The sequence below is a fragment of the Eretmochelys imbricata genome, chromosome 1 (assembly GCF_965152235.1).
Source record: "Eretmochelys imbricata isolate rEreImb1 chromosome 1, rEreImb1.hap1, whole genome shotgun sequence".
Taxonomy (NCBI): Eukaryota; Metazoa; Chordata; order Testudines; family Cheloniidae; genus Eretmochelys; species Eretmochelys imbricata.
In genome coordinates this window covers 223,428,345-223,449,676 of record NC_135572.1, presented here as the reverse complement: position 1 = coordinate 223,449,676, position 21,332 = coordinate 223,428,345, and the positions used below count along the sequence as shown (strand labels likewise).

Sequence of the window (21,332 nt, the reverse complement as noted above, 5' to 3'; positions counted from 1 at the left end):
AGTGTTTAGACTTTATGAAATGCTGGTTAGTTGCTGCAGGCATTAATCTCACTTGTAATGTCTGTGGTCCATGCTACAAGAACATATGCAAGTTTTGCTTTATAATTGAAAATGTTTGCTCTGAACTTGTGAACTCAGGCACGGGAATGATCCCCGCCGCCCATCCCCTGCATGTAGTATATGCAGAAGGTCTTATCCCATTGCTTTGAAGGCTGGAAGAGGGAAATAAAAATAATAGATGGGAAGATTTTTCATCTTTTTGGCTGTTTGAACTCTGACAGAGCTAAAGAAACCAAACTGAAGGCCGAGACCCCAAGGGGTTACCCCTGGGTCAGTGCTGAAGGACATTTGGAATTGACAGATCACTACAACTCTGTCACTCCGAGGATATAAATGGTAACTCATTTGTGTGTAGATGATTGCTTGCTTTAACCGTGTAAACAACCCTTTGATTTCTTTTTTCTAATGAATAAACCTGTATATAGTTTATTACAGGATTGGCCACAGGCATTGTCTTTGGTGTAAGATCCAGGGTACCAAGTGATCTGAGTAAGTGGCTGGTCTCTTGGGATTGGAAGAAACCTGAATGTGATGTGATTTTTGGTGTAAGTGACCACTTATCACTAAGTCCAGTTTGTTTGGGTGACAATAGACTGGAGAGTCTAAGGGGACGGTCTGTGACTCCATGGCAAGATAGATACAGTGATCCAGGACTAAGTTCCCTCTGAGCTGCGTGGTCATATGGACACACAGAAGGCTATCAAAGGCCGCATAGGCACGCAGCCACAGGGGCCTAGACTGGAGAGGCACCTCTTCCCCAGCCCCAGAGCTGCCGCAGTGGGGAGAGGTGCCTCTCCCCTGGCCCCAGGCTGCTGCAGCAAGAGAGGCCTTGGGGGAGTCCTCTCTTCCTGCTGCAGCCCCAGGGCAGCCAGAACGACAAACCTCATCCCTGGCCCCACCCCAGAGCTTGCACCCCCAGCCAGAGCCCTCACCCTGTGCACAGCCACCCTCTGCCCCAGCCCTGGGCTGCCTCCCACATTCTGAACCCCTCAGCCCCAACCCCACCACACATCACCTCTAGACTGGTGCACAGAACAAAATTCATTCCTCACATGGATGTAAAAAGTAGAGGGATCAATGGTCCAGGAGTTCACATCTGTTACTGGCTTGGTGACATCTACTTATAGAACACACCAGCAATTTGGGGTATTGCCTTGTTTCTCACCATCTGCCCAGAGTTGGGCACTCAGTGCCGTGAGCAGCTCCAGACAGTGTGACACGGATCATGAGATCAAATAATTTGACCTTCTGTAAAACAGCTGCATAGAGCCTAATAACTTGAGTTTGATGTAAGTATAGCTTCCAGAAAGGCATCCAGTCTAGACAGGAAGACTTCAAGAGATGTAGAATGCACCATTTCCCTGGTAGTTTGTTCTGATGGTTAATCGCCCTCCCTGTTAAAAACCTGGGCCTTATTTCTGATCTCAATTTGTCTGCTTTCAGCTTCTAGCCATCAACTCTTGTTCTGCCTTTCTGCATTAGTTTAAAGAGCCCTTTAGGAAGTGGTATGTTCTCCTTGTGAGATTATGCCCTGTAATCAAGTTACCTCTTGATCATTTTGAGAAGCTAAACAGATTCAGCATCTGAAATCTCTCACCATAAGGCTTTTATTCCTCAGATCACTTTTGTGGATCTCTGCTCCAATTTTTGTGGACATAAGAACTGGACACAGTATTCCAGTATCTGTCTCACCAGCACCATGTACAACAGTAAAATTTAGTCCCCACTCCTACTCACTTCTCTCCTGTTTATATATCCAAGGTTCGCATTAGCCCGTTTTGCCACACACTGCACTGGGAGCTCATGTTCAGTTATTTCTCCACTAAAACCCTACATCCTTTTCAATCACTGCTTTCCATGATACAATCTCCTTTAGATACCTGAGATGCAGCATTCCAGCATTCTAAGGGAAATCTGGCAATATCTCCAACACCTCTGGGTGGGAGCTGAGGACTTTCCAATGGAGACCCTGGTAGGTAGTTACACAAGGGAAAGGGAGGCAGAGACAGTCAGTGAGAGTATCATTCTCAGCAATCTCCTTAAACATCTGCCCGCTCCATTTAATCCCCTGGTAACCAGGCTCACGTGAGCATTCCCAGAACAGACCTGAGCAGAGAACTCCCGCGTCCTCTTTGTGTCTGCAGTTGTGCTGGCCCCAGCCCCCGGAAGGACACGCCCAGAGATCGGATTCGTTCCCAGAGCAGTTCACATCGTCCAGCCAGATCTGCCCGGATCCTTCCCCGTAATGAGCAGAGACAGTTGCACTGATGGCATGTCCACATCCCAGTTGTTTGCAAACGACATCGGAGTCTGACAGATCCCAGGAATCATCACAGACTGTCCCCCAGCTGCCATTGTAATAAATCTCCACTCTCCCGGCACAGTGACCTGCCCCATTCACCAGTCTGATCTGCCGGCTTCCTGCAGGGATAGATCCCAGCTATTAATATGTATTTTCCTACTGAACAGAAAATGTTTCACATAATCATAGAATATCAAGGTTTGAAGGGACCTCAGGAGGTCATCTAGTCCAACCCCCTGCTCAAAGCAGGATCAATCCCCAACTAAATCATCCCAGCCAGGGCTTTGTCAACCCTGACCTTAAAAACATCTAAGGAAGGAGATTCCACCACCTCCCTAGGTAACGCATTCCAGTGTTTCACCACCCTCCTAGTGAAAAAGTTTTTCCTAATATCCAACCTAAACCTCCCCCACTGCAACTTGAGACCATTACTCCTCGTTCTGTCATCTGCTACCACTGAGAACAGTCTAGATCCATCCTCTTTGGAACCCCATTTCAGGTAGCTGAAAGCAGCTATCAAATCCCCCCTCATTCTTCTCTTCTGCATACTAAACAATCCCAGTTTCCTCAGCCTCTCCTCATAAGTCATGTGTTCCAGTCCCTTAATCATTTTTGTTGCCCTCCGCTGGACTCTCTCCAATTTTTCCACATCCTTCTTGTAGCGTGGGGCCCAAAACTGGACACAGTACTCCAGATGAGGCCTCACTAGTGTCAAATAGAGGGGAACGATCACGTCCGTCGATCTGCTGGCAATGCCCCTACTTATACATCCCAAAATGCCATTGGCCATCTTGGCAACAAGGGCACACTGTTGACTCATATCCAGCTTCCAGTCCACTGTTACCCCTAGGTCCTTTTCTGCCAAACTTCTGCCGAGCCATTCGGTACCTAGTCTGTAGCGGTGCATGGGATTCTTCCATCCTAAGGGCAGGACTCTGCACTTGTCCTTGTTGAACCTCATCAGATTTCTTTTGGCCCAATCCTGTAATTTGTCTAGGGCCTTCTGTATCCTATCCCTACCCTCCAGCGTATCTACCTCTCCTCCCAGTTTAGTGTCATTTTTGTGAGATTTGGAAATGAATCACCTGAGCAAACGACACCGACGTCCGCAGCAATTCCTGCCTGGGCTGTCTCAGACATGGAGTTGTCACAGAGAGTCAGACGAGTCTCATTTCCTGCACACTGGACACTTCTCAGCCCCACAGGGCCCATTCCTTGCTCAGACTTCGGGGGGTTATAAGCTCTCTCAGCGACTCCGCACTGGAGCTCCCTGCACACCACGCTGGCATCGTCCATGTCCCACTGGTCATCCAGCACTCTGCCCCACGCACCATGGAGGGAAATCTCAACTCTCCCATCACACCGGCTCTCTCCGTTCAGCAGTCTGAGTGATTCAGAGCGACCTGGGCTCAGGAGAGATGGGAAATACACTGAATAACAATCTCTCTTATACACTAGAAATAATGCACATGAAATTGTGGACTATTTCTCAATAAGAAGGTATAAGCCAGTGATCAGAGTGTGTCACAGTGTTAAAGGGAACAACCTCTGTCAGAAGACACTTATTCCTGTGAATCCATAAGTGGAAGGTACTATAAGGATTGTAAAACTCTGAGCTTGACACAAGGGCTTGCCAACAGACTCTCTAAATGAATGAGCGAGGGAATTCCTGCAGATTACTGATTGGGAAAATAGTCTCTGTGTGTGGTGGTGGAATGGCTGCTGAGGTTTGTAGTCACTTTATCCAGGCTTAAATGTCTGGAAGCCAGTGAACGGTGTCTGCACAAGCACTTAGCAGGTGGGTCGTGAATGATTTAGGCAAGTTTGCCTTGAAGGAGTTTGGCCAATGGTTCATGGTGGTCAGGAACAGGTTATTGTTGGTAAATTCCCTTAGTTCCCTCTGATCTTTGCTCAGTAGGTGGCAACTTTCTTGGTTCACGTGGATCCAGTGCAGGAGCTCCTCGTGTTAGATAGTTCCCTGCACTGGTGGTTCTGACTGGAGCTGTCCCCTGAAGTGTGGTGTCATCTCTGAGTCCAACGTGAGATTCCAGCTGATCAATTCATAGCACAAGAAGCAGGTTATGTGTGGGGTGGGGAAGGGGACGTTCTCTGTTGGTGAATATTGTGACTCCCTTGGGATGTGAACCTCAGTCTTTGCGTGTGTCTCAGAATCAGAGAGTCCGACAACAAGGTAGTAAGTTAGGAATTCCTCACGGAGTTCAGACCCAGGTGCAGCCAGGAGAGACTGACAATGTTAAAAGACAACAGCAGAGTCAGTGCAGGGCACACCCACTGGCTGTGCCGGGTACAGTATGTACTAGTATGGCAACCTGACGGGTGCAGTGTGTGCGCACTGGATCCAACCAGCTCAAGGATCTTGGTAGCCAAATAACATTTCAAAGCTAAGAGTGAAATCCTGGCCCCACTGAAGGCAATGGTAAAACCTCCATTGACTTCAGCGGAGCCAGGAGTTCACCCTAAGACTGGACCAGGAGACTGCCTGCATGCAGCTAGTGTAGTGCAGGGGTGTAGCCATGCGTGGGCTGTGGCCCACCCAGTGATCATCCAGACCCACCCAAATCAGGGCCGGAGCCCCCCGAATCCACTGGCTGGGACTCCTACCCCCAGCTCGGTGTCCGTCAGCCTGGCCGCATCTTTCTTCTGCCAGCGCCGTGCACTGCTTCCCTGGTCTCTGACCCCAGCACTAGCCCCACAGGGGGTGTGCCTCATGAGGGCAGGTCTGGGTGGGGCTAGCGCTGGGGCCGGAGACTGGGGCAGCAGCTCCCGGCACCGGCAGGAAAGGGACGTGGCTGGGCTGACGGACACTGAGCCAGGGTCGGGAAGGGTGAGCAGAGCTTGAGCCCTAGTGGGACCCCACTTTGCCCAAAAGGCACGCCTAGGTGACCAGATGTCCCGATTTTATAGGGACAGTCCTGATATTTGGGGCTTTTTCTTATATAGGCGCCTATTACCTCCCACAACTTGTCCAGTTTTTCACATTTCCTATCTGGTTACCTGTGTGCCCTGGGCAGCCTCAGATTTTGGTGCCTGCTGAGTGGTAAGGGCCGGCTGGAAGGGGTGGAGGGAGGAGAGCCCCCCTCCCTCCTGTCCCCTTCCCAGGGCACCGGATTCCTCCTGCACCCCAACCTCTGCTCCTCCAGTCACTGCCCACCCCTGAAAGCTGGGGCCCACCCAAGTTTCCTGTCCTAGGTATGCCACTAGTGTAGTGTGAGGGCAGAGAGTAGATCTGGGGCTTTCCGATCACGGCAGATGGAGCTCGTATAGAAGGGACCAGGTGTTCTTCCTTAGAAGGGATTCTTCTTCCAGCAACTGTAGGAAAAAATCAGCATCTTCATGTGCTGAGGAGTTCCCTCCGAGAACCAGGGTCTGGGCTGGGTAGCTAGTTAGGAGAGGCAGGGCAGGGCCACAGGGAATTCAGTTAGGGATGTCCGTAGCAGCCTCTGTGAGAAGCATGAGAACTGCGAGGTTTTTTGCCTCCAGGGTACAAAGGTATCAGTTGTAAAGAGGAGAGTAGACGTCTGTTGAGAGTTCTGGGCAGGGCCACATAGGCTTAGTCATGGTGTGTAATGGCACCAGTGACCCTGGGCTCTGTGGGGGGCAGTCCTGAAAGCTACGTGTCCATTATTAGGAAGAAGGTTGAAATCCAGGGCTTCTGCAGTAGCTTTCTATCTAAGGACCCCAGTTCCAGCCAGGCAAGAAGCTCTGTGGAGACTCTGTACATGGATCTGAAGATGGGGAAGAGAGGGGAGCTGAAACTTCACTAAGCAGGAAGGGTCCCTGTGGTGAGGGGAGAAGCAGATGATCACAATGGCCTTTTTGGGTCTTAAAACTCTATGGATCTATACACCCATAAGACGGGCTCCATTTAGCCACAAGAGAACCAGCTTGGCTGGCCATTAAAATTAATTTTCTCGTCAATTATTTTCTCGCAGGGCCATGGCCACTTTCACTGCCCAGGATGGATAAATTGGGGTTGTGCAGAATCAGGCTGTTTCTTGTATGATCCCTGCCTCATTCACTTTAGAAACTGGAAGGCCTGAAGAGAATGAGCAGGGGAGCGCAGGAAGAACTAGGATGCTCTTGTTAAGAGCTGTGACCGTCATTCAGTCGAGCTCAGTTCTGTTCCTGCCTCTGCTGCAGATTTCACCGGTGATGCTGAGCAGGTCTCTGAAGCCACTTTTTATGGGGTCTGATTTGCAGAAGTACTGAGTATTCACAACTGCCGCTCGGGTCAAGACAAGATGTGGCTGCTCCACTCTTCTGCAGTCAGGCAGCGAGGTCGGGTGGAATGAGCACAGGGCTGCGAGTCAAAACACTGAATTTTATCCTGTCTCCGCTGATGACTCACTGGGTGGCCTTGGGCAAGTCACTTGGCTTTTCTCTCTCCATTTCACCGTCTGTAAAATGGAGCTGTGACATTGCACGCTGTAGGATTTTGTGAAAGTATGCTGATAAGTGTGAATATAATGTAACTGAAATATGCTTCGTGCAAAAGGTCTTTTGTAAGGTATAATTGCAAAGTTTATAATCTACTGAGTGTGGTCAACCTATTTGTACAAATGTATCACTCGTGTATCTGAAACTAGAAATATGAAATATAACTCTGAGGTCCCATTGTAGTTATGCACAGTGTGGGCCATTCATGGTGGTTTGGAATCTTAATGGCTCCCATTAACCAGGACAATTGACTGAGGATGGCTCTGTTTTACTTCTCAGTCTTCCTGTATGCTGGCAAGTGGGTAATGAAGTCTGACAGTGACATGTGATCATGTCACCTGAACTCGAATCCATCTTTAACCTGGTGCTTTTCCATTGAAAAGGAGGGGTGGGAACCCAGAGAGGAACAAAGGATTCCCACCTTCTGCAAAAGATATATAAGTGGGTGGAAGAGAACAAACTGGGCAGCCATCATGAGAAATCCCCTCACTATCACCTGAGCTGGAACAAGGGCTGTACCAGGGAAAGGATTGTACCTATGCTAGGTAGGCATCCAGTCTGTGAAAGAAACTTATTGAAACATCTCTGAGGGTGAGATTTTATCTGTATTAGGCTTAGCTTTGCATGTTTTATTTTATTTTACTTGGTAATTCACTTTGTTCTGTCTGTTATTACTTAGAACCACTTAAATCCTACTTTCTGTATTTAATAAAATCACTTTTTACTTATTAATTAACCCAGAGTATGTATTAATACCGGGGAGGGGGGGAACAGCTGTGCATATCTCTCTCTGTTATAGAGGGCAGACAATAAGCTTTATTGAGGGTAAAACGGATTTATTTGGCGTTTGGACCCCATTGGGGGTTGGGCATCTGAGTGTTAAAGACAAGAACACTTCTAAAATTGCTTTCAGTTAAGTCTGCAGCTTTGGGGCACGTGCTTCAGACCCTGGGTCTGTGCTGGAGGAGACTGGCATGTCTGGCTCAGCTAGACAGGGTGCTGGAGTCCTAAGCTGGCAGGGAAAGCAGGGGCAGAAGTAGTCTTGGCACATCAGGTGGCAGCCCCCAAGGGGTTTCCGTGATCCAACCTGTCACAGGAGATAATAATAATACTTACCCACCTACTTCCCTGGAGTTTGGTGAGGCTTTATTAATGTCTCGAGCATACTTTGAACACATAAAGCGCTGCAGAAATGGTGAGTACTCTGGAGAATCAGGCCCGGAGGGTCTCAGGTTGCTGCCCAATCACCCCAAATAAGTAGCAAGTTGGGAATTTTGTCTTTAATCGTTGTAAGTACAATTTTCAAAAGCAGCTAAATGATGTAGGAGCTTAAGTGCCATTTTCAGAAGTGACTTAGGCAGCAAGAAGGAGAAGTCTGTATGGTTCTTGGGCTCCTATGTTACTAGAGAAAATAGGATTTAAGTCTCTAAGTCACTTAGGCCTTTTGAAAATGTTATTCTTGGGCTTCTAAGTGCCTAAGTCACTTTTGAAATGGACCTCATAAGAGTCTGCTATCTCCTGGGGTGTTATGAAGACAAATTCATTAATGTTTGTGGTGCATTCTCACACTACTGTAACGAGCACAATAGAAAAGCCAATGAAGAAATGAATAATTCTGTATTCAGTGCAGAGTTTGTACGGTCTGTAGAGTGAATAAGGCCCTGGGTCACAGGTTGAATGAGGAGGATAAAAAGAAATATTCTACAGCTCCTCCATCCCCTGAGCACCATCTTCCCTGTGCACTGAAGGAGGCAGGAGCTGGGGGTAGGTGAGAGTAATAGGATATGTTCATGCAATTAGACTGTATCATAATGTATATGCAGAAGGGAGGGTGGGGGACTGAATTAACATGATATAGATAACTTTAATTCTGGTATTTTCTAATTCTTGTGCCTTTGGCTTTGACTAAATGAACTAAATAATGCTGTTTATTTTTTTATTTATTTATTTTTATAAAAGCTAAATATTAGAGCAGATCAACAACCCAAAATTTTTCCTGTGATGTTTTTTGAATGCAGTATTTCAACTTTTAAACAGATTTGAGATACTGGGATGTGGAAATGGAATGAAAATTTTTGTTTAGACTCTCACTAATATATTGATTCATTTCAACTTCTGGAAAATGAAACATTCAATTTTCCATTCCAGTTTTTGGATGTACAGGTTTGCCACTTCCTCCCCCTTTCTATTTTTTCACACAATCAGAGTAATAGGATTGGAAGAGACCTCAGGAGGTCCTCTAGTCCAATCCCCTGCTCATCTTTTCTTCCACTGTAAAAAGTTAGAAAAAGGTAAAAATGTGTAAGAAAGTAAGAAAGCAGGGGAAAAAAATCTTTGGAGTTTTTTCAATTGGAAAGGTGTGAAAAAAGTAAAAAAAACCTCAGTGAGTGAAAGCACTACTTTCTCTGTTCTGTGCTACCAGAAATACCCCCAGGAATTCACGTGAGAGAAGGGAAATGCTGATTTTGAGCAGTTTATAATTCAGCCAAACTTGGAAGGAATCTGACTGCACTAGGAGAAGGCACCTCTCTGGCCCCAGCACTGACCCCTTCCCAAATTGCAAAGGCTCCAGCAATCAAGGAAGGAAGGTGCAAGAGCTTCTCCAGAAGGTGCCGAGAATATTTTATCATAGAAAGTGTGAAGCAAGCTCTATATTGGGAGTCACTACCAGCTCCCCCTCTAATTACTATTGGAGAAGGCTGGGGACAGTGAATCGGTGACATTGATGTAACCCAAAGGACAAAGTGCTTTCCCTGCTCCGCTGCCCCGCGTCAGGACAGAGTTGCTGATGTTTTTACTGGAGAATCCAGGGCTTTCCCCAGTCACAATTGTCCTTTTGTGATGATATTATTGACTTAAATTTATCTTTAATACATTTACTGTTATTTTCTGTGCTTTAGGATCTAGCTCCCCCTCCCCTTGCTGTGTCCTGAGGTTCCCCTACTCTGGGGCAGCATCACACACTGAGGGGCAGGTGTCCTTAATCCAGCATCTCTCTTGCACTTACCTGAGCAAATCACACCGGCATCATTGTTGTGTGAGCACTGAGAGGCCCCCAGGGTAGTAACAGGGCAATGGCCCAAATGGGTTTCAGTCCCTTTGCAGTGAAATGTGTCTGTCCAGACAGAGCCAGTTCCCTTCCCAAAATACCCTTCTCCTGGGGCTGATACAGCGAATCCGCAGTCGAGCTGACGACAGAGAACGTTGGCGTCTGGTAAATCCCAGCGTGAGTCACAGAGGGTTCCCCAGGCATCTAGAACCTGGATCTCCACCCTCCCTGAGCACGCTGTGCTGCCGTTCACCAGCCGGAACCCTGTGAGCCCAGGGGAGAAGGGAGAAGGGGTTTAGAGAGGGAGCATTTAAGATATTTTATATTAAATAATAAAGAAAAGGAAAGTTGGGGGATTGAACCCATTCCCATTATATTGAGTTGTTTAGGTTTTACTAGAAGCTGATAGCAGCTTTGTTATCTCAGCTCCCTACAGAGTGAGATCATTTTTTTGATGCACCCTACTCTCGAATACACATCACTGGGATTTTAGAGACATTGTGCCAAATTCTTACGTGAGCATATGACACTTGCATCATTTGCATGTGAGCACGTCTGACTCCCATGTGATATCCTGGGACAGTACACAAGGTGTGACTCATTCCCTCCACACTGGAATTCCTCAGTCCAGATTGGTCCATGTCCTTCTCGGAAATGAGCTCCTCCTGGGATAGATAGAGCTGTTCCACACTCTAGTCCATTACAGATAACACTGGCAGCTTTGAGATCAAAGTGTGCATCACAGATTGTAGCCCAGGTGTCTCCATGTCTTACTTCCACACGTCCTGAGCAGGCACTGTCCCCTCCAACCAGCTGGAGCTGAATGTGTCCTAGAAAGCCAATGAAGGATGAAAATTACAAAGGAGCCTTAGGGAATTTGTTGTTCCACTGCCTTAGAACTTTGGCCAAAAGCCCGTCCTGGTGCAGTGGGACAGTGCAGGCAGCAATTAGACATTTTTTTAAAAAAACAATGTACAACAAATGGAGAGAGGGGAGTTTGATAGCAATTGATATACATTGGAAGTTCTGAGATGTAGAAAATTGATAAGGGAAGCTACAGCTATCAGGGAATGCTCCACAGTTGGCAGGGCTAGGAACAATAATGACCATTGTTTTCGTTATATTAGGAGTAAAGACAAACAAACAAACAAATCCTAACAAAGGTGTAGCCCATTACAAATGGAAATGGTAAAATAGTTTATAATGATGCAAATAAGGCAGAAGTGTTCAATAAACATTTCTGGTTTTGGATAAAAGCAGGATGTGTATTCATACTATGTGAAGAGGGTGAACCACTCTGCAGTCTGTTGGTAACTAGGGAGGATGTTAAACAGTATCTAGTAGGGATAAACTTATTTAAAAACCAGCAGGCCTGAATAGCTTATAAAATCTTTGAATAAATAAAAATGTGGGACTGGAAGGAACCTCACGAAGTCATCTAGTCCATCCCCCCACACCAAGAGAGGTTTAAGCATACCTACTCCATCCCTGATAGATGTTTGTGTAACTTGTTCTTAAAAGTCACCAATGACGTGTGTGACGGGTTTGGTTACAGACACCCCCGTGGGACTGTCACCTCATATTCTGAAATTACCTCTGAGCCCGTTTTCCCTGCCAGCTTGGGACTCCAGAATGCTGCCTTGTTGAGCCAGACATGCTAGCCTGCTGCAACACAGACCCAGATCTGGTCCACACCCCAAAAGCTGCAGACTTCAACCAAAAACTGCTCAGCAGGTCACCTTTCTCCAGCACCCAGACACGCAGTTCCCAATGGGATCCAAATGCCAAATAAATCCCTTTTACTCTGTATAAAGCCTATACAGGGTAAACTCATAAATTGTCCGCCCTCTATAACACTGATAGAGAGATATGCACAGCTGCTTGCTCCCCCAGGTATTAATCACTTACTCTGGGTTTATGAATAAACAAAAGTGATTTTATTAAGAATAAAAGTAGGATTTAAGTGGTTTCAAGTAATAACAGACAGAACAAAGGAAGTCATCCAGCAAAATAAATCAAAAACACGTAAGTCTAAGCCTAATACATTAAGAAACTGATTACAGGTAAAATCTCACCCTCAGAGATGTTCCAATAAGCTTCTTTCATAGACTAGACTCCTTTCTAGTCTGGGCCCAATCCTGCCCTCGGTACAGTCCTTATTAGTTCCACCAGACATCTGAGGTGGAAAACAGGGGCTTTCTCATAACTGGCACCCCCGTCTGTCCTGCTCCACCCCTTTTTATAGCTTTGGCACAAGGCGGGAATCTTTTGTCCCTGCCCCTCCTTCTAAATGGAAAAATACCAGATTTAAGATAGATGTCCTGTGAGACCTCATTGTTGATTACCCACAGGCTGGCCCACAAGTAGGAAGGCTTGCAGGTAAATAAACCATCTACAACCAATTGTCCTAGTCAATGGGAGCCATCAAGATTCTAAACCACCATTAATGGCCCACGCTTTGCATAATTACAATTGGACCTCAGAGTTATGCTTCATATTTCTAGCTTCAGATACAACAGTGATACATATATACAAATAGGAGGAATATATTCAGTAGGTTACAACTTTTGTTATGAGACCTTATAAGAGACCTTTTGCATAAAGCATACTCCAGTTACATCATATTCACACTCATAAGCATATTTCCATAAACCATATGGAGTGCAACGTCACAACGGGGATTCCACAACCTCCCTTGGTACCTTGTTCCAGTACTTAACTATCCTTATAGTTAGAAAGTTTTTCCTAATATCTGACTTGACTTTCCCTTGCTTCAATCTAAATGGATTACTTCTTGTCCTACCTATTGATCGTAGAAAGAGAGCCCAACACTGGACACACTGCTCCAGCTGAGGCCTCACGAGTGCTGAGTCTTACACGTCTGTCTTACACATGACAATTCTGTTAATAAAATCCAGAATGACATTTCCTGTTTTCAAAACAGCATCACCCATTTCAGTCTGTGATCCAACATAATCCCAGAACATTTTCTGCAGTACTGCTGCCTAGGCAGTTATTCCCCATTTTGGATTTTTTGCATTTGATTGTTCCTTCCTAAGTCTAGTACTTTGTACTTGTCTTTACTGAATTTTAATTTACTGATTTCAAACCAATTCTGCAATGTATCAAGGTCATTATGAATTCTAATACTCTCACCAAAGAGCTTGTGACCCCTCCCAGGTTTGTCTCATTCACACATTTTATGAGTTTATTCTCTACTCCATCATCCAAACCATAACAATACAGAGCTCTCCCATGGGCCAGCTGGTGTCCCAATAGCCAGCTGGCCTGGGAGTCTCAAAGCTCTGGGGTCCCCAGTCTGGGGCAGTAATAACAGCCAGAACAAAGTAGGTCACAAAGCAAAGCAAAACAAAACACACAAGTCTAAGCCTAATACATTAAGAAACTGATTACAGGTAATATCTCACCCTCAAAGATGTTCCAATAAGCTTCTTTCACAGACTAGACTCCTTCCTAGTCTGGGCCCAATTCTTTCCCCTAGTACAGTCCTTGTTAGAGCCAGTAGACATCTCAGGTGGTAAGCAGGGGTTTTCTCATGACTGGCCACCTTCTTTTTCCTGCTTCACCCCCTTTTATAGCTTTGGCAAAAGGCGGGAATCTTTTGCCTATTTGGATCCCCACCCCTGCTTCTAAATGGAAAAGTACCAGATTTAAGATGGATTTCATTATCAGGTGACATGGTCACATGTCACTGTAAGACCCCTAGTTTCCATGCCCCATGGGCTGGCCCACACTTACAGAGGAAGGTTTCAAGTAACTAAGGCCATTTACAACTGACTGTTTCTGGAGCACCCTTAATGACCACCACTTAATATGTTTACATCAGTGATAGAAGTTTATATCTTATTCTCCTAACTCCAGATATAGAAATAATACATGCAAACCAATAGGATGAACACACTTAGTAGATTACAAGCTTTCTAATAAAAAGAAAAGGGGTACTTGTGGCATCATGGAGACTAACAAATTTATTAGAGCATAAGCTTTCGTGAGCTACAGCTCACTTCATCGGATGCATACAGTGGAAAATATAGTGGGGAGATTTTATATACACAGAGAACATGAAACAATGGGTATAACCATATAGACTGTAACAAGAGTGATCAGGAAAGGTGAGCTATCACCAGCAGGAGAGCAGGGGGAGGGAAACCTTTTGTAGTAATAATCAAGGTGGGCCATTTCCAGCACTTTACAAGAACGGTATGATGCTTCCTTCTGCCCTTAAAATCTATAAAGCTATGTATCTAAAAGGAAGTCAAGCACTCAAACATTCAGAATGCCAGACTCGTGCTGTCCTCTGTAACCTTAATTAGTCCCTTTTGTATTTGCATTGTGATACAGTCTTTAATCACACGATCAAATGCTATTTTTTCCACAGGACCCCTGCCTCATTCAGTGCACAGGACACATGGTGCTGACTGAATGGATGGATGGATGGTCAATAGTTCTTTTTATACTCATTGTTCAATGTGTGGACCCAGCCCTTATGTACTGCATGTCATCCAAACTGAACTCCTGAAACAGAATTGTTCATTTCCTCATGGGCTTTTCTATGGCGCTCATTTCTATAGTAGCTGAGTGCTTCACCAACATTAAAAAGAAAACGAGTACTTGTGGCACCTTAGAGACTAACCAATTTATTTGAGCATAAGCTTTCGTGAGCTACAGCTGTAGCTCACGAAAGCTTATGCTCAAATAAATTGGTTAGTCTAAGGTGCCGCATGTACTCATTTTCTTTTTGCGAATACAGACTAACACGACTGTTATTCTGAAACAAACATTAAAGAATTTCTCTTTACAACACCCCGGGAGGCAGGGAAGTGTTGTTATCTCCATTTTACATACGGGGAACTGTACATGGCCTTAATCAATTTGACAAAGGCCTTCAACTCTGTCAATTGCGAAGCGCTGTGGAAGGTGCTGGCCAGATTTGGCTGCCCTCCAAAATTTATTAAGGGCCGAAGGCTTCTTCATGATGAGATGACTGCCACCGTTCTCTGTAATGGCCTGGAGATGGATCCTTTCAGCATCAAAACTGGGGTTCAGCAAGGATGTGTTATTGCCACAACCCTGTTCTCCATGTATTTAGCAGTCATTCTGGTCCTTGTTAAAGACCGCCTCCCCACTAGAGTTGGCATTCAATACAGAATGGATGGGTGGCTTATTAATCTTTGATGTTTCCGCTCAAAGTCTAAAGTCCTCAGGACATCCATTGCTCATCTTCAGTACGCTGATGACTGTGTCATCATCATGCACACTGAGAATGACCTTCAGTCCACATTGGATTTTTTTGCACACACTTACCGAAGCCTATGACTCTTACTCACTATCAAGAAAACTAAAGTTCCCCATCAGTTGTCTTCAGGCCTTGCAAATGACCAACCACAAGTCACCATCGACGGACAGACTTTGGAGAGAGTTGAAGACCTCTATTACCTCGGTAGCCAACTTTCTCAAAATTCAAAAACTGACAGTGAGATCCAGCACAGGATCCATTGCACAAGTGCTTCCTTTGGGAAACTGTTCTGGTGCGTTTTCACAGACCATAACCTACAGAAGGCCACCAAGATACAGGTCTATAAGACAATTGTTATTCCTACACTCCTTTATAGATTCAAAACCTGGGTGACTTATCGAAAGCACCTCAAGAGTCTGGAGTGGTACCACTACCAATGCCTCCAGAAGATCCTTTGCATCAAGTGGAAAGATCGCTGGACTAACACCAGCATCCTCATTGAAGGTAATGTCACCAGCACTGAAGCAATGATCCTCACTCACCAACTCCGCTGGGCTGGACATTGTGTGCGGATGCCAGACTCTCACCTCCCAAAACAAGCCCTCTGCTCACCCATGGTCAGAGATCCCGTGGTAGTCAGAGGAAACCCTACAAAGATGCACTGAAAGCGTATCTCAGGAAAACTCATGTGGACATCACAAGCTGGGAGGAGCAAGCAACCAACTGATCGCAATGATGCTTCATTCTCCACCAGGCAGTGGCCCGCTTCGAGAAGTGCATTGCCCCTGAAGTTGAAAAGAGAGAGAGAATGAAAGCAAGAAAAAGAACTTTGTCACAGCAGGCAGCTGACCCGTCAGCAAATGTCTGTACCTACTGTGGGCAGATCTATGGTTCCAGGATCGGACCCCTGAGTCGTTGCAGGGCCCAGATGTAAATCTGTGTCAGACATCATCCTCGAATGGAGGGATCGCCAATGATGGCGATGCCGCTGCTGCAACAAAGGAAGCTGTGGGCTTCCATACTACAGCCTCTGTCACTGTGCATCCCTGATTCACTCCCTAGGCACCATCCAGCCCGTGCACTGATGGAGGCAGGGACCTTGCCAGAGGAGAATGTTTTGGCGACGTTTGGTATGAATCCAACCAGAAATGAGAAGTGAAAGCTGGACGAGAAGGGGTTGAGAGAGACAAGGTGGCTAAAGTAATATCTTTTATTGGGCCCACTCCTGTTGGTGAAAGAGACAAGCTTCTCAGCTTACACACAGCTCTTCTCTGTCAGATCAAACATTTCTCTCTCTCCAACAGAAGTGGGTCCAATAAAAGATATTACCTCACCCACCTTGTCTCTCTAATATCCTGGGACTAACACGGCTACAGCAACGCTACATATAAGACGACGACTGTCACTTTTTGGAAAGTTTTTGAGTATTCAGTCAGGACAGCATCTCTCAAAAATCGCTTGGTGCAGAATCACGCTTACCACATGTGTTTGTTCTCAGTGATATCTAGTGCACAGGGCAGTTTGTAGATGGCTGACTGGTTATTTCTGGAACAATCCTTAATCGGCCCAATCCTGAGTCCTTTATTCTGTTTCTACTCAGTCTGTACAAAGCAAACTCACATTACAGTCAATAGCTGACTGCCTGACGAAGTAACCCTGGGTTTGGTCTATGAGCTGGCCCTGCACCTATACCCAGGGAAGACAGGGATTAGTGACAAGAATGGCCATAGCTATAAGGACCATGGAAAGACTCACCCTCCTCTCCAACCTTCAGCACAGGCATGTGGAACTACCCTGCCAGCATGGCAGGGGTTAAAGGGAGCCTTTGGGTGCAGCTAGCCCCACCCCGCTGTACCTGCAGCCAATGCCAGGCCTGGGTGGAGAAAAGGTGAGAGCCTGGCTCAGTTGAGGGCTGAGTGGCGAAGAGGCAGGAGCTATCCGCCTCCCTACCTGAGGGGTAAGGGTCACTAGCCTACCAGCGGAGGCAGCCACCAGGGAGTAATCACTGTCTCCCCAGCCAAGGGAGATTGTGGAGGAGAGCTAGGAGCCTCTGGCAACTGAGGTAACTGGGTCCCTGAAGCCCAGAGACATTGTGGGGTTCAGTCTCACCAAACTTGTGGCTGCCCCATCTGAAAAAACTTTGGGACTGCAACACGGTGCCACCAAACATCCACGAGAGGACGCTATAGGATGCAAGTCACCCAGCAAACTGGACTAGAGGGGCCATGCCCCAAACAAAAGGTACAGTGGTAGGAAGTAGCCCTGGGAAGGGGATTTTGACTCGCTGCTGCTGGGAGGTCTCCCCTATTCAGGGGTAGATGCATGCAGGACCCTAGGCTGGGACCCAGTGGAGAGGGAGGGCCTGGGTTTTCCTGCCCCACTGCCTAAAAGACTGAGACAAACTGACCTTGAAAACAAGGGGCTGGAGGTCAGGGGCACCAACCACTAGGCAGCCCAGCCCTTCACACGACCTGTAACAAACCCGAAGTTTATTCCAACTGCAAATGTGCAGCTCCAGCTGAGATGCCCACTCCCAGTTCCTTCCCGCTGGTTCCCAGTCCCAGACTCCTTCTCCACTCAGTCCCAGTCTCCCCCAGCTCCCAATCTCCTTGCTCAGCAAGTCAGTCTCTGTCCCCCGACTCTTGTTCTGTTTACCCTGCCGAGCCCATTATAGTCTCCTCCCCCTCCCTCCTCCCAGTCCCAGTCCCCGTCCCCTTGCCCAGCCAGTTCCCATCTCCCCCTTTCTCTCCCAGTCCCAGTTTCTTGCTTCTCACCAGTATCTAGTCTCAGAATGTCCGTCTGTCCCCCGGCCACCCCAAAGGCTCCTTGTCCCAATCTACCCTCCTCCTCTCATCCTGGTCTGATTCTTGTCCCTTCTACATCCAGTTCAGGTGGTTTCCCTTCTGCACTGCCTGGGCCCAGTAGGGGAAGACAGTCTCCCTGGGACAGAGTGCCGGGAGCCAACAGATGAGCCTGCACTCTGATTGTGATGCTCACAGACCAGGTGCCAGCTCATGCCAAAGCCCCAGGTCTCACTGAAAACTTACAAATGCACAGCCTGGCCCATTCACGTGTGTATTAGTATTGATGAAAGTGATTATTAAATGTGTAAATGTATAAGAGTGTTTAATTTTCAAGAAAGCTAACAGGATGTTATTTGCATTGTTCTCACTTATCTGTATCTCGTTATAATGCAATAGCAAACATTTACACTGTGTACAGCCCTGTAACTAAATAACCCATCAAACAAGAAAGAAGCCTTGTGGAATGCAAATGAAGAATTTTCACAGAAAAGTGCTAATTTCAAAGCAAGTGGTCATTGTGTGTGATGATCGGAGGCAAACACTCTAAATGCATTCCTCAATCTCTGTCATCAAAGGAAGAGTCCACCTGGGTAGTTACTCTGTCAGCTTGTTTTCTGCGAGAAGAAGCTATACGTACAGTTTCACGAAAAGATCCTTCATCTCTGGAGTGTCTGGATTCTAATAGGTTGGAATAAGTGAACAAAAAGATGGAGATCCCCAGAGTTCTTCTGGGTAGCCCTGAGAGACTTTTGGGAAACTGGCAGATGACTACATCTCTGGTACCATTTTGAATTATAGACTGTGACTCACTTGTACATATATTTTACTGCTCTAACCTCTCAATTCTCATTTCCTTTTCTTAGCTAATAAATCTTTAGTTCGTTTACTATACAATTGGCTACCAGAGTTGTCTTTGGTGTAAGATCCAGGATACCAATTGATCTAGGGTAAGTGACTGGTCTCTTGGGAGCAAAGGGAATGGGGTGTGATTTTTGGTGTAAGTAACCATTTGATCACATAGTCCAGCTTTTCTGGGGAGTCTAAGGCAGTGGTGTGCGGCCTGCAGGGTGCAGGTTGCCCACTACTGGTCTAAGGGTCTGTGACTCCATGATAAGACTGTTATAGTTATCTTCCAATTGCCCCAGGGCGTGCTCAACTCCCGCTCTGCCCCCGACCTGCCCCCACTCCACCCCTTCCCCAATGCCCTCCACCCCGCCTCTTTCTACCCCTCCCCCATCTGAGCACGCCTCATGCCTGCTCCTCCCCCTCCCACTCAGCACCTCCTGCATGCTGCTGAATAACTGATCGTGGTGGGTGGGAGGCACAGGGAGGGAGGCGGAGGAGTTGATTGGCAGAGCCGCCGGCAGGCAGGAGGAGCTGGGGGAGCTTGGCTTCTGGTGGGTGCTAAGTCCTGTTAATTTTTTCCATGGAGTCAGTGCCTATGAATCCAGGAGTTCACATTTGTTACTGACCTCATGAAATCTAAAGATAGAACACACCACCAGTTTGCAGTGTCTACCCTGTTTTCTGACAATCTCTCCTGAGGTAGGAACTCACAGTCATGACCCCTCCAGACAGTGTGACACTGATCTTTTAGATGTCAGTTAGTCCCCCAAAGAAAGCTGACTGAGGTAATTAGATAAGAAGGTTCGCAGGCTGGGTGGATAAAGAGCCAAGTAGCCCATCAGCCCACATCTGATAAAGAAGCACAGGAAGGATGCCCCTGGTAGGGAAAGAGAGAGGAACAGAGCGAGCTAAGCCCAGTCTCAGAAAGGCCTTAGGGAAGAGAAATCTTTCTTCCCCTCAGGTCCTGACGAGAGGGCCAAAAACACAGAGGATACTGTACACAGACTGTTGCATGGGAACTGCAGTGCTATTGATGAAGGGAACTCAACACAAATGGCACCGTGAATGCCCAACTAGTGGAGTCTAGGCTGTTTCTGTTGTTGCTAGAGAATTTACATCTGCAAGGGCCAGTCTGTTTTCTGCCAAATTTCAAAGTATTGGCAATGAAACTCATTTTTATGAAGTCCTGCCCATCATCTTTATTTTTTAACAATGCTAGGAAATGCATATTGCGCCCCCCTGCCCTCGCGTCCCCCATGTTAAAAGGATGGTGAGATTTTGCATAGAACCGCTCACAATCCAGAGAGGGTTAAGATTAAACACTTACCTTTAGTTCCCATTGCCAGGGGAAGATGTTAAAACATTTGAAATTCAAAAGGAAAATATTCTACTCTTCCTTGTGCCTTTTGCATTGGAATTTATTACTCCTACTAACTGTTAAAAGTGAAGAGTTAAAAATAAAACTTATAATGGGCCCATAGTTGTTACATTAACTATGGAGTCACAGGAAATTCCTCCATAATATGGTATTTTTTGTGCTCTGTAAGGCTGAGATATGCTTTTGGCTGATACCTCTATGATACACCAGGTCTACAGGGTATCAGAGAGCTGGGACGATCAATCCATTGCCAGGTCATCCTATAAGGGTGGGAAAGGGACCCCATAAACATCCTGCCCCCTGTGCATCTTCTAAGCTACTCTGGCTGGGTGCCTGGGTCGGGATTTTAGTCTAAGGGGAAACATTTCAGACGTGCCTCAGTGACCTAGGAGCCTACGTGTCATTTTTAAAAGTGACTCAGGGCCAGATTTTAAAGGACATTCAGGCCCTAGGAGTGCAGACAGGCATCTACTGGGACTTTCCAAATCTCCTGGGAGTTCGGCACCAGGCACATTTGAAAATCCCACTGAGCACCTATCTGCATTTATAGAAACCTAAATATCTTTTAAAACGTGGACCTTGTGCACTTAGGATCCCTAGTCTCACTAAAAGTGTCACTGAACTCCCATCAGCCTCTTTGGCATTCCCAATGTAAATTCATATACAATTTTTTGAAAAGAAGTTAACGGTTATAAACATTATTTGCCAACAGGAAAATTCACTAATTCAATGATTTTCATTAAATGTTTCTATGACCATGAGTAAGTTTCCCAAATATTTTCCCCCAATAGTGGCAACTGGCAGCCCCAGTCCCAGGGCCCCGTGGGGCAGACAGCACCAGCATCACTACTGCCCTGACGAACGACGGCATCAACACAAAACCTTCCATCCCGCAGAGCAGGCTAACTCCTGGCAGGATCAGAGATTCCTCCCACCTAAGCCTCCACCCCAGCCATGGGTCCCACAGCTGGGCTGAGACCCTCCATGACACTAACCCACATTCAGAAAACAAACTGTAAAATGGGAGCCATTGCAAGGGAAAGGAAAGGCCTGGGACGGGAGCATCTGCAAACAAGAAAATGGAAACATTTAACAGTCACAGAGCGGGGTCCTCAGTGGCCAGTGCCCTCCAAACACTGACTCTATTTCCCAGTCAGAAACAACCCCACACTTGTTAC

At 46.6% G+C, this 21,332-nt stretch overlaps 1 protein-coding gene across 1 annotated transcript in view; it reads right to left on the bottom strand.

Annotated features, from left to right (window-relative positions):
* The window catches only part of LOC144268950 (antigen WC1.1-like), a 48,795-nt gene that overhangs the window by 12,664 nt on the left and 14,799 nt on the right, over window positions 1–21,332 (bottom strand). Inside the window, exons 4-6 of the mRNA XM_077824320.1 lie at window positions 9,828–10,133; window positions 3,448–3,765; window positions 2,167–2,481 (exon numbers count right to left, since the gene is read on the bottom strand). Coding sequence (XP_077680446.1) covers window positions 2,167–2,481; window positions 3,448–3,765; window positions 9,828–10,133 — 939 coding nt within the window. The remainder of the gene's footprint in view (window positions 1–2,166; window positions 2,482–3,447; window positions 3,766–9,827; window positions 10,134–21,332) is intronic.